The 11,944-nt window shown below is 34.8% G+C and overlaps 3 protein-coding genes and 1 long non-coding RNA gene across 4 annotated transcripts; 1 reads left to right on the top strand and 3 right to left on the bottom strand.

Moving 5' to 3' along the window:
- Positions 128–2,277, bottom strand: LOC18603180 (1-aminocyclopropane-1-carboxylate oxidase homolog 1). The gene is made up of 3 exons (XM_018119727.1): positions 1,705–2,277; positions 997–1,319; positions 128–646 (listed from the first exon to the last, which is right to left on the bottom strand). Exons 1-3 carry the CDS (start codon positions 2,228–2,230, stop codon positions 389–391), a joined length of 1,107 nt encoding a protein of 368 aa, XP_017975216.1. The 5' UTR covers positions 2,231–2,277; the 3' UTR covers positions 128–388.
- On the top strand, positions 3,106–4,829 carry LOC108661779. Its single transcript, XR_001927581.1, has 2 exons — positions 3,106–3,367; positions 3,474–4,829. It is a non-coding gene; the product is annotated as an uncharacterized LOC108661779 (long non-coding RNA).
- LOC18603178 (1-aminocyclopropane-1-carboxylate oxidase homolog 1) lies at positions 4,876–7,139 on the bottom strand. The gene is made up of 3 exons (XM_007034995.2): positions 5,815–7,139; positions 5,414–5,735; positions 4,876–5,291 (listed from the first exon to the last, which is right to left on the bottom strand). Exons 1-3 carry the CDS (start codon positions 6,354–6,356, stop codon positions 5,040–5,042), a joined length of 1,116 nt encoding a protein of 371 aa, XP_007035057.2. The 5' UTR covers positions 6,357–7,139; the 3' UTR covers positions 4,876–5,039.
- Positions 8,722–11,127, bottom strand: LOC18603177. The gene is made up of 5 exons (XM_007034993.2): positions 10,901–11,127; positions 9,653–9,767; positions 9,459–9,548; positions 9,266–9,364; positions 8,722–9,099 (listed from the first exon to the last, which is right to left on the bottom strand). Exons 1-5 carry the CDS (start codon positions 10,966–10,968, stop codon positions 8,998–9,000), a joined length of 474 nt encoding a protein of 157 aa, XP_007035055.1. The 5' UTR covers positions 10,969–11,127; the 3' UTR covers positions 8,722–8,997.

The following is an 11,944-nucleotide window of genomic DNA, read 5'->3' as shown; positions in this document are numbered from 1 at the left end:
CCTCTGGCCAAATAAAAAAAAAGTATGTCCAATTAGGAAAAGAATTAAAACCATCTCTTATGTAAGACTTTAGCATAGGGTTATTCAACTGGAAAGTATTGCAATGGAGAGCAAAAGCTTTCCAACATGATTGAATAGCTAGTCGTATATAAGAGCTTCAATGCCAAAACTGAAAAGTGAAGTAGCTGCAAGATTCCAGGATGTACACATTAACTTAAACTTCTTTATTTTTTGCAACTCATTTGTAGGAAAGAATATAAGCAATGGAGGCAACCAGATGCCTCCAATACAATAGACAGTTCAATCCTAAGAAAGTTACAAAATGATTCAGTTCATAAGCTAACTTTACTATCATGGCAACATTTCTTTGCATCTCTCAGAGGCAAGTTCATAACCTGAAATGCAGCAAGGGAGAAGTACCATCAACATCGAGACCTCTTCCGTTGGAATAGATAACATAGTCTCTCACTGTAGTTTCCCTGTATTTTGGAGGATTCCCTTCTGATAACAATTCCTTAATCGGTCCATATAGCCTTGAGTCTGACATTACAGAAGTGCTGAAGAAACATGCCACTGATACTCTAGGTCCCACTGAATTTGCCAGTACTCTATGCTCCACACTTTTATAAGCGTCGTTTGATATAAGCTGAAAAACAGGGGACCAAAAGTTGAAATTAGCCAAAACAAGAATTATTCAACAAGATGCAGCCAGTAACATGTTCTCAGTAGTAAAGAGAAACTTTGAAAAAATAAAAAGAATCATCCCAATGTAATCATCTGAACTCAAGAAATCAATCTAAAACAAATCCCTGCTATTGTCATGTACTTCATTCACTTTGGTGTAAGCTGATTTCTTTTATGACCTAGTTTCCCACTTTATGAATTATGATCATCCAGGATCACTTGAAGAATTGCCAGCAAATATTGCAACTGAAAGATGAAACAATCTGTTATTTACAGTATGGAACTAGCAAAACTCAAAACTGAAGGGCTTACCTGCAAAAGATCTCCAATGTTAATCAATAGAGCCCCAGGAGTAGGAGGTACATCAATCCACTTATCTTCATGAAGAACTTGGAGGCCACCAATATGATCTTGTAGAAGCACCGTGACAAAGTCATTGTCTGCATGCTTACTTGTGCCCAAAGCCAATTCTGACTGTGGACATGCGGGATAGTAATGGCATAGCATAGCAAGCCCCCTGCCACAATCCATGTCTTTCAGGTGGTCAGGTTTCAGCCCAAGAGCCTCAGAAAGTAACTCCAGCAGTAAATAACCCAGATTTTGTACTTGTTTTGAGTAGGCCACCATTATATCCCCGCGAATGAATTAAGCATGTCAGTGATCATTTCTTCATCCGGTCAAGTCTTGTTTTCAAACACTAAACAGTAAAATATTTGCATATGAGCTTGCGGTTTTAAGTTATTGAATCTGGTAAGAAAGAACAAGGAATAGGGCAACCTAAATAGTACTCTTATATATTCTATAAATTTATCATACTAGCTAATGTTTAATATTCCAACCACTTGAAAGTAGAATTACTATGGCATCTAATATTCCCAGATTCATAAGCTACTTATTAAAGATTAAATAAGAAAAAGGGCATATAAGGAAATGAACCAAGCCTCAACCAAAAGGTAAAAGCTACGTATAAATTATTTAACAGGCCCCATATCATTTGTAAACTGTATAATGAAACATACCTGCAAACTGCTGGCAAGTCTTCCATCTTAGGAGGATTAGGAGCCATAAGGCTAAAAAATGTATCTCTCCAATTGACTGCTAAACCAGTATACAAATCAAAATTGCTATTATACACCACCGGTTTCGAATAATCTCGAGTGTAATACTGCTTTTTCACCTCAAGGTCTTGCTCAAAAAACCTCCTTATACCGTCCATCATCTCCTCTAAAACGCTTTCTGGAATTCCATGATTGACCACTTGGAAAAATCCCCATTTCCTTGACCCGTTCCCAACCTTTTCCACTATTTCCTTTCGAGTAATTGGATCTTTCTTCACTCCTTCAAGGTCTATAACAGGAATACTGAACTGGGTATCACCTGACACTGAGGTTTTCTGAATTTTATCCGGTGGTTGATGAAATATTCGAGGAACCTCCGTGATTCCAGTATCAACAAGGCCTTTAACTCCAGCTTTTGTGTCATCAAAAGCTTTCAATTCACTTGCTCTATCAAACTGATCAGGGTTTAATGATTTGACTGTCACCATTTCTTGTTCTTAGACCTGACAATTTTGGACACGACATGTTAACACGACACGAGAAAACACGAGTTAAACAGGTTTTGGATTTATCTTTTAACATGTTTCGTGTCTAATCGTGTCTGACACGTTAAGACACGAAACACGTTTAAAACACGTTTAAACACGTTTACTTAATCGTGTTATCGTATTTAAACGTGTATACCTGATACGTTTATTAACCTATTAAATATTAATAGTTAAAAATTATTTTAATCTTATATAAATAATTTTTAATAATTATTTAATATATATTTTAACTTTATGTATGATAGTGAATTTTATGTATATTATTTATATTAAATTTTATTATATTTGATGTTATTATTATTTTTTTATAATTATTTTTATAATTATATATTCTAAATTTAAATCATAAAATTATATTTAATTATAAATATTTTTATTTAATCGTGTTAAATGTGTTAATCGTATTAAACATGTTATTAATCGTGTTGTGTCGTATATTGACACGTTTAATAAACGTGTAAAACGTGTTAATCGTATCGTGTCGTGTTACACGTGTATTAAACATATACGTATACGTGTTTTAAATTTAAAATATGAATATTAAACGTGTCGTGTTCGTATTTAATCTTAACATATTTTATATCTAATCGTATTTGATATATTTAAGATACGAAAACATAAATTGTCAATTGTTTTTATTCTTGTTCAGACAATCGTAATACTTTAAATAAAAAGAGTAGGAAGCAGATTTTTCTTGTTTTAGCAAATGAAGAGATTTATTTTTCCGTTCTAAATTTAGAGTTGACGTGAACCGTTTTTGGGATAATCAATGTATTATTATTTTATTATCTTCTGGGACCCATGAGAATGATACAACACTGGCAAGACTTTAATATCACAGCCGCCGCGGCTGCCTCAGAATTGTTGCCTTCTCTTCTGACCATGTTTTTGTAACTTTGTGATGCCATTTGCCGCCAGCTGCCACCTCAAGCTCAATTCTAAAGGATCGTGTCCCTGTTCCTTCGCCTGCTTATCCTTTTGCCTCAAAATTTACAGCCGTTTCTTGTTAGCCCAAAGATCAAAAGAACGAAAATTCTGTGCGCAAATGATCATATTTCATTAATAGCTAAATGATTAGTAAGTTATTCATTAGTAAGGTTCAGATCGTTTTTAACATATCTTGACATTTTATTAATCAAGTTGTCTGGGCTGTTTGCCCTTACCCCATGTTCTTCTGATGCAGTTACTGTTTCTGTATCTGTCAGGATTAGCTTTTTCAGGCTGATTGTGGTGTTGATTAGCTGCCATTTTTATGACATATTCCAAAAGGGAAATTCTCTGTCAAGAGATTAAACTTTCTGTTGGGTACGGGTAGCATTGAGCAGCAGGTATGATTTGCTTTTATTTGGAAACTTCCTATCCCCCCAAAAGTTCAGTGCTTTATATGGCTTGCCATACTTGATTCTATACCTACACGGGCCTTCTAAGGACTCGTGGAGTTCCTTTCAACGAAGAGCAATTACTATGTGGTTGGTGCCAAGCTGAGACAGAAACATGCTCTCACATTCTTTTAGGCTGCAAATTTAGTTGGATAATATGGGCCATGGTTCATAGATGGTGGCAAATGATTTGGGCACCCCTTAGTTCTATTGGCACTGATATATGCATTTGGGATGCTTGTCATTGTACAGGTTTGACGAAAAAGAGATGGATGATTGTTCGTGGTTCTACCATTTGGTCACTATGGCTTGCAAGGAATGAATCCATGTTTAATGGTAAGGGTTGGGATAGTACAGAGATATTTAATAACATCCGTACACTCTCATTATTTTGGACTAAAGCTTGTGATGGAATGGGCTCGCTGGATGAGTATGGTTGGTGGCCCGAGCCTTGAAATGTAAATATTACACGTGCTCCCCTTCACACCAGTGTTAATATTACTTGGCAGCCTCCACAACTTGGTGAGTTCAAATTCAATGTTGACGGCTCGGCTAGAGAAACATCTGGGCCTGCAGGCTATGGGGGTGTTCTTCGAGACTCAGAGGGGTATGTGACAGGTCTATTCTTTGGTCCCCTAGGCGTGCAGGACTCTAATCATGCAGAGATAATGACCATCAAACATGCCCTGTAAATGTATGCGAGTTCTCCTTATGCAGGTAACCACCAACTTGTTGTGGAGTCTGACTCTATTGGGGCACTCACTTGGGTGGAGAAGGTGAATCATAGACTTTGGAATATCTGGCATATTTTCAAAGAAATAGATACAATTAGGGCAACTCTTGGTGGAGTGATTTTCCAACATATTGCACGAGATGGGAACTCGTTTGTAGACATGCTTGCTAAACATGGTGTTGACTGTGAGTCTGTTTACAGCATGGTGGTAGCTCTCATTAGCAAATTTCTTTATGAATACTTGTAGTTCACAATGTTTTGATATTGTAAAGCTTAGCTTAGAATTGTGGTACCTTTCATATCAGATATGTTTTGTTCGCTGGTGTTATGTATGCTTACACCAGTTACACTTTGATTGTAGTATGAACAGTTTACTGTACCCTTCCTATCCTGGGCAGATTATAAATGAAAATACCTTACTAGCTGAGAAAAAAAAATCGTGGAACATAGTTTCAGTCACCAAAGCAGAAAGACACAACAATCAAACATTACTTGGGTCTATAAATTGGATAAATAACCATCACTTCCTTTTCTAATTCTAGTTATCATGATAGAAAATATTACAAATAAGTGCCAAAGTAAGTAGTTCAGAAACTATCTAGGATGCAAATGCTTCTTTTTGTCTCCACGGATTAGTTCATAGTCTGAAATGCAGCAGGGCAGAAGTTCCATCGAGGCCTTTTCCGTTGAAGTGTTTAAGATAGTCTATCACAGTAGTTTCCCTGTATTTCGGAGGATTGTCTTCTGTTAACAACTCCTTAATAGGTCCATATAGTCTTGGGTTTGGCCGAAAACCTGTGACAAAAAAGCCTGCCACCGATACTCTAGGTCCTACTGAATTTGCTAGTACCCTGTGCTCCACGCTTAAAAGACAGTCATTTGATATAAGCTGGAAAAAACAGAAAGTAAATCGATTAGAACCATAGTTATGAATTTATTCAACAAGCTGATTGCTGAATTTTTAATGCATTCTCCATGCTCATTTCTAATAACAGAAGCTATAAGGCTTGCCTGTAAAAGATCTCCAATGTTAACTACTAAAGCCCCAGGGGTTGGAGGTACATCAATCCACTGATTTCCAAGAAGAACTTGGAGGCCGCCAACATGGTCTTGTAGAAGCACGGTGAGGAAGTCACTGTCAGCATGCTTGCTAGCTCCCAGAGTCAATTCTGGCTGCGGACACGCCGGATAGTAATGGCACAGCACACCAAGACCTTTAGCACAATCTATCTTCACCAGGTGGTCAGGATTCAGCCCAAGAGCTTCTGATATTAACTCAAAGAGTAAATATCCCAAACTCATTAACCGGTTTGAGTACTCCACCATTATATCCCTACACGTAAATTTTGCAGGTGAGAGTTCAATTTTTTTAGGTTATCCCTTATAAATTGTTAATAACATGGTATATATACCTGAATGATTCTGGCAGCTCTTCCAGCTTAGGAGGATCAGGAGCCATAGTGCAAAAAACAGAATCTCTCCAGTTAGCTGCCGGGGCAGTATGCAGATCAAAATTGCAATTGTAGACCACCGTTTTCATATTATCACGAGTGTAGAACTGTTTCTTGACCTCGACATCTTGCTCGAAAAACCTACGAACACTATGCTTCATGTCCTCTAGAACACCCACTGGAATCCCATGGTTAATAATTTGAAAAAAACCCCATTTCTTTGACGCATCACGGACTTCTTCAACAATCTCCTTGCGAGTAATTGGATCCTCCTTCACTCTATCAAGGTTTATAACAGGAATACGAACCTGGGCGTCACCTGGAACAGAGGATTTCTCAAACTTATCTGGTGGTTGATAAAACATGCGAGGAACCTCAGTCGCTCCAGCATCCACGAGTCCTTTGACGCCCGCTTTTGTGTCATCAAAAGCTTTAACTTCACTTGCTCTGTCATATTCAGGTTTTGATGTAGTCTGAACTTCACCTGTATTGGCTATCACCATTTTTCTTGTTTTGGGAGGCAGCCTCTTTGCTCAATACAAATTTAATATTGACAATCAAGGCATTTGGAATAAATAGAAGGGAAAGAAGATATTTCGGATGACGACAAAAGATTGAAAGGGACCAGAAAGAAATTGTATGTGCAAATTGTGAAGCCGTCATGTACATCAGTGACCGGTTTTTCTGATAAAGGATACGGTAATTGGTGTTCTTTTCTATGAAGATACGGTAATTGGCTTTGAGTCCTTTGACTTGTATCTATGGTTGGAAAGCAATCTAAATTTTACTACGGAATAAACTACTGCCATAAGCTGCTGTCAAGGATTAGGCGAGAGAATATGCCTGGATACTCGAGCCTTAATAGCTACACTCCCAGCTGTTTATTTCCTAATCATAAGAGTAATAATATCACAGTTTCTTGTACAGATTGAACTGACGATAGACTTAGCTATGAGTTTCCTCATAGAACTCTCGTTTTCGTGCTATCCTCTTTCCTTATAGAACCCTTGTTTTTCTCTTTCTTCCCCATAGAACACTATACGTTACACATATTTCAACATTACTTACTTCTATGAATAGGATACTCAAATTTCAAACTAGTCTTTTTCCGTATGGAGCAAGAGTCACCTTAGACTTAAATTATCATTTACCCGACTTTGCTCAATGATGCCAATCACTTTCAGAAACAGAGCCATCTTGACAAATTGAGGAGTAAAATGATCCCAAATTGTGTCCATTTAGTAGATGCAGGCAGGCGCGGAGCAAGAGGGTGACATGTGGTGGTAAGTACCGTCGCCTTTCAACTTTTTAATTTTTTAGTATTACAAGCATAAAAGTTTATATATCATATTATAACCTTTATAATTACCCTTTACTCCTCATTCAAAATTCTACCCTTTACTCCTCATTCAAAGTTCTAAATCCGTCACCAGATGCATGCACTTGTACAAGTTAATGTTCATCCCAGACGCTTTTGTCAATGCAAAAGCGCAATCTAGGACCGTTCACTACTCAAACATCCGCACTAAGTAGATCAAGACTTTTTCACATCTTAATAGTACGTTTAGTTCGTAAAATAAATAAAAATAAAATATAATAATTATTACGTAAAAATAAAATAAATATTACGTAATTTAATATGACGAATAAAATAAAATAAAAATAATTATTATAACTTATTACAATGTTTAATTAATAATAATAATTTTAAAATAAAAAGTAAATAAAAAATAAAAAAACAAAAATACCCTTATTATATGTATATGATTATTTATTTTTATTTTATTTTTTAAATATTAATAATTAACAATTTAATTAAAATATTAATAATTAATCATTTAAATATTAATATTTTCGTATAATTTAATTATTAATATTTTGTTTATAATTTAATATTATTATTATTAAAATATTAATATTTTTAATTTTTTAATTTATACTCATTAATAATTTAATATATTAATAAGTTAATAAATAAAACATTACTATTTTAATATTTTAATCATATTAATATTAATCATATTTAAATTATGTATAAAATATTAATATTTTAAAATTTATAAATATTTTTTTTTCTTTTTTTTTCTTTTTTTTTCTTTCTCCATAGGCCAACCACAAGAAAGGTGACCAATGTAATGAAACGTCGTGCACTATGTGATCGGATCTGACCACTAGGGTACCAAATTGACGCTTCCCGTAACTGAATTTGATCGAGAAGCACCAAATCCGATGCTTCTCGCGACCAAATCTAGCCATGAAGTGTCAGATCTAACTATTTCTCAATTAAATTTAGTCAAAAATGATTAGATTGACGCTTTCCAACCATATTCGATCGTGAAACCGCCATCGTCGCCGCCCACATCATCTCCGATGATTAGTGCAAGTTAGAGAGAGAATAAAAGAGAAAAAAAGGTGAAAAAATGAGAAGAAAAAAAAATATTTATAAATATAGAGTTATAATATTTAAAAGTTATAAAAAATATTTTAATCTTATCACATTTTAAGGCTATTCCCTCAATCATGAAATAGCAAAACCCATGAGAGAGCTTGGGCTTAGTTAAGCTTGAGTTTTACCCCATTTTAAAAAATAATTATTACTAAATAATAGCTATTCCTTATACCACTGCCTACCAAACGGAGGCAAAGAAAAAACATGGGAATAGACTGGGAATAGCTTAGCTATTCCCTGTACCAAACATGCTATAAGGGAATATCGGATGCAATAAAGATCTTTTACTTAACAATGTCCTCCGGTTGATGACTAGCACAATGCATTTCAACCAAAACCGAAAGCTATTGCACCTGAATAGCATTGACTAGTTGCTCTCCATTCTGCATCTCAACAGTTGAAGGTTCTCAAAAATGTTGTTGATCTCCCATGAAAAAATATTCCATAAAACCGAGAAAAACTAAAGGCAGCAGCAGATTCAAAAGCAAAATTATCAAATTCTTTCTGAAACTCAATTAAATAACCATGAACTTAACTTAGTACTTAACATCAAACTGTCTAAGTAGAACTCCCCTTTTTCGCTAATCTTTAAGAAACAAAGCCCTGATACAAGCATACAAAAATAGATCTGGACTCAGCAAGGTAGCCAAAGATCGAACAAGAAACTATAGCCTCAGTTTACCAGATTTTCCTCTTCAAACTGTTTTGGATTTTGAAGCCTTTTTCTTGAGTTGTCTCCTGGGCATTGAGTTCTTCATGCCAATAAAGAAGAACAATGCCCCCAACAGCGCCAAGTTCTAAAAAGTAAAGGAAATTTAGTAAGAAACAATCCATTGACAAATTTCATCACATACATCTACAGTTTGGAAAAAATCACCAACAAAAGGATTACAATTTGAAGGAAGAAATAGAAACACCAATCAACCCTTATTCCTTATGGAAAAATAAATACCAATTGCTAACCTGGGTGAACTTTGTAAAAAGCAGACCGAATTCTTTCTTTTCCATGTCATAGTTGTAAAAGTCATACAATATAGGAGTAACAATGAACTGTTGCAGAACCTACAAGAGAAGAACAGTGTAATACTTTCATCAGTTGACTTGGTTAATAATTGAACTAGTTAATCAAAATAACACATTAGATCATTAAACAAACCAAAAGATAAGCTCCGATGATGCTTCCAAAGATGAAAAAGATGCCCCCAACACCCTTAAAGGCTACAATGGCAGCAACTAGATACTTAATCTGTAGATAAATCCAAGAGTTATGACATCAGAAGAACACTGATATGAGCAGAGAAGACATTAAATTTTGGTTTCAGTGCCATCGCAACCTATAGCAATTCTTACTTCAAATTCTGGCACTTCCACCCCTGTATGAGATGACACAAGCTTTGAGAAGACTTTAAATTTTGGTTTCAGGGCCTTCGCTGCTGGCCCTCCATGAACGCCAAAATCATTGAACCTATACACATGAACACATAATGTAGATTAGACACAAGCATGACAGAACTTAGCCCTAGTTCAAAATTACAGAATACATATACCAAGATCAAGCTAGAGAACATTACAGGAAGTCAAACAATAGCTAATCTAAATCTTACGGGAAAAACGATAAACTTGCTGACAAAAATTTTCCTTCAACACAACCATAAAATTTTAAAATTTACACCATATATCCACATAGGCCATAACCTTCCCAAGACCCCACTATGGTGAGCAGGACTATGGATGATCATACTATAGACTGACGTTTTGAATGTTTTCAATGTGTCATTCGTTAAATATATTGATTTCATTATCTCATATACTATATATTAGTTCCATAATTAAATGTTGATTTCCTTATTTACAATTAAATGGACACATGGGAAAATATTTGAAACACACCCAGGATAAAAATCTCCAAACTGTATCGCTGTCCGAAATATAAACCAATAAGCTTTACTTACATGGCCAAAATAGAGAATGTGTTAAGCAACAAAAACCGTTACTCCTAACACTCTTTAGTTCTCAGTTACACAGAATATTAACTGCCAACCAACATCAGCCATTGCATTTATAATATTCACGAGATCTGGAACTTGAAAATAAGTTTAAACCTTATAAACCTCATTTAGCACTTAATCATTAATATTTCCGCATTACAGTGGAGAATTCAATAAGCAGATTCAGAAAAAGAAAAAAGGAAAACTGCCACAAGACTTAAACATCTAAGCAACCCTCACACGTCACATCAGCTATATAAATTTCAAAAGTTTACATAAAAAATTGACTCTTAATAACATCTTGAATTAGAGCAATTCTCCCAACAAAAGCTAGCAACTTTATGGGTTACCTAGAAACTATAAACAAGATCGATCTATACACATAAAACCCCACATCTGTCAAACATTTCCTTGAGAAGAAGCATTAAATCGTCAATAACTAAAATCAACGTCTGCTTAAAGCATTCACAAGAGCTCTGATTGCCAAATCCAAAGTAAGATCCAAACTATTCTTCTTACTTTTTTTTTTCTTTTTTCTCGAGAACCAAACAATCTTCATTAAAACGCAAAAGTAAAAGTAAAAAAAGTGCAGATCTGAAGTGAGGCTTACTCTTGCCAAGCAGAGAGGATGAACACTGAAGCAAAAAGAACTCTTCCGACGAAAGAAACGAACGACATTTTTTCGATGAAATTACCTTAAATTCTACGGAAAAAAAAAATCTTACAAAAAAATAAAAGGTTGAATTTTGAAAAAAACAAAAGAAACTACTGTCCGAAAACTAGACGAGAGAGATGATAGGGTAGCAAGGGAAGAGACTCAAAACTAAAAATATCCCAGAGCCATCGACTTTTATAGAGAGAAAAAGATCAATCGCAAAAAGATGACGTCCGCGCGCGAGTACGAGAGTGTTTATAAAACTCGCACAACTGGGGAGGGAACACGTCGGTTTAACCAATCAGATTTGTTGGTTTAAGACGAGGCAGGAGTGACGTGGGCCAGAGTGGAGAGCGAGTTGTGTTTTTGGGTTTGATCTTTCTGAGGTTTGGCTACGGAAAATGTCCTTGTAGTTGGTTGTAATTTACGATTGTGGCCTTAGCGATATGTGTTTTTGAAATCAGTCCACTTTGCCGGTATTTTGGTCCAATTTTGAAATTTGAATGTGCATGTGTGCGTTGGTCCGTTCAAAAAGCTTGCTTTTGAGAAAGGAAAAGGAAATTACCGAGTTAAATAAAAATGACTATTGCTCGTTTACTTAGGTAAAATTTAAGATTAAATAATGTTTGAATGTTTGATTTGTAGTTGTTAAGGAGAATCATTTCTCTTTTTCATAATATATTTAATGACATGCTTGGTTCACTGAAAAGAATAAAATAAAAATAAAATAGTCATTCCAAAAAAATAAAATAGAAAAATAATAGGTATTATGTAGATTGGTTCATGGGAATGGAATAGGATAGAAATTGCTATTATTACTTATTCCATTATTTGATTGGCAGAAATAATTTTAAGAATGGTTAAGGAATAATGGGTAAATGATAAAAATATCCTTTATTAAAATTTTAAGATTTTTTAATTAAAAAACAAAAAAACTATGATGAGAAAAAAATACTCTTTATTAAAATTAAAGAATTTATTTATTAAAAATAAAAATTT

Source organism: Theobroma cacao, chromosome 4 (assembly GCF_000208745.1).
Source record: "Theobroma cacao cultivar B97-61/B2 chromosome 4, Criollo_cocoa_genome_V2, whole genome shotgun sequence".
NCBI classification, from domain to species: Eukaryota; Viridiplantae; Streptophyta; class Magnoliopsida; order Malvales; family Malvaceae; genus Theobroma; species Theobroma cacao.
This window is presented reverse-complemented; position numbering and strand designations above follow the sequence as displayed.

What these genes read in the sequence shown, in the direction of transcription:
- LOC18603180 (XM_018119727.1), bottom strand. Translation starts at nt 2,230, where the DNA reads ATGGTGACAGTCAAATCATTAAACCCTGATCAGTTTGATAGAGCAAGT. An exon ending in AGACTTGCCAGCAGTTTGCA is followed by an intron (nt 1,320 to 1,704) that starts GGTATGTTTCAT and finishes AATTCATTCGCG; the next exon opens with GGGATATAATGGTGGCCTAC. An exon ending in ACATTGGAGATCTTTTGCAG is followed by an intron (nt 647 to 996) that starts GTAAGCCCTTCA and finishes CCTGTTTTTCAG; the next exon opens with CTTATATCAAACGACGCTTA.
- LOC18603178 (XM_007034995.2), bottom strand. Translation starts at nt 6,356, where the DNA reads ATGGTGATAGCCAATACAGGTGAAGTTCAGACTACATCAAAACCTGAA. An exon ending in GAGCTGCCAGAATCATTCAG is followed by an intron (nt 5,736 to 5,814) that starts GTATATATACCA and finishes ATTTACGTGTAG; the next exon opens with GGATATAATGGTGGAGTACT. An exon ending in ACATTGGAGATCTTTTACAG is followed by an intron (nt 5,292 to 5,413) that starts GCAAGCCTTATA and finishes TGTTTTTTCCAG; the next exon opens with CTTATATCAAATGACTGTCT.
- LOC18603177 (XM_007034993.2), bottom strand. Translation starts at nt 10,968, where the DNA reads ATGTCGTTCGTTTCTTTCGTCGGAAGAGTTCTTTTTGCTTCAGTGTTC. An exon ending in ATCCTCTCTGCTTGGCAAGA is followed by an intron (nt 9,768 to 10,900) that starts GTAAGCCTCACT and finishes TCATGTGTATAG; the next exon opens with GTTCAATGATTTTGGCGTTC. An exon ending in TCATCGGAGCTTATCTTTTG is followed by an intron (nt 9,365 to 9,458) that starts GTTTGTTTAATG and finishes CTTCTCTTGTAG; the next exon opens with GTTCTGCAACAGTTCATTGT.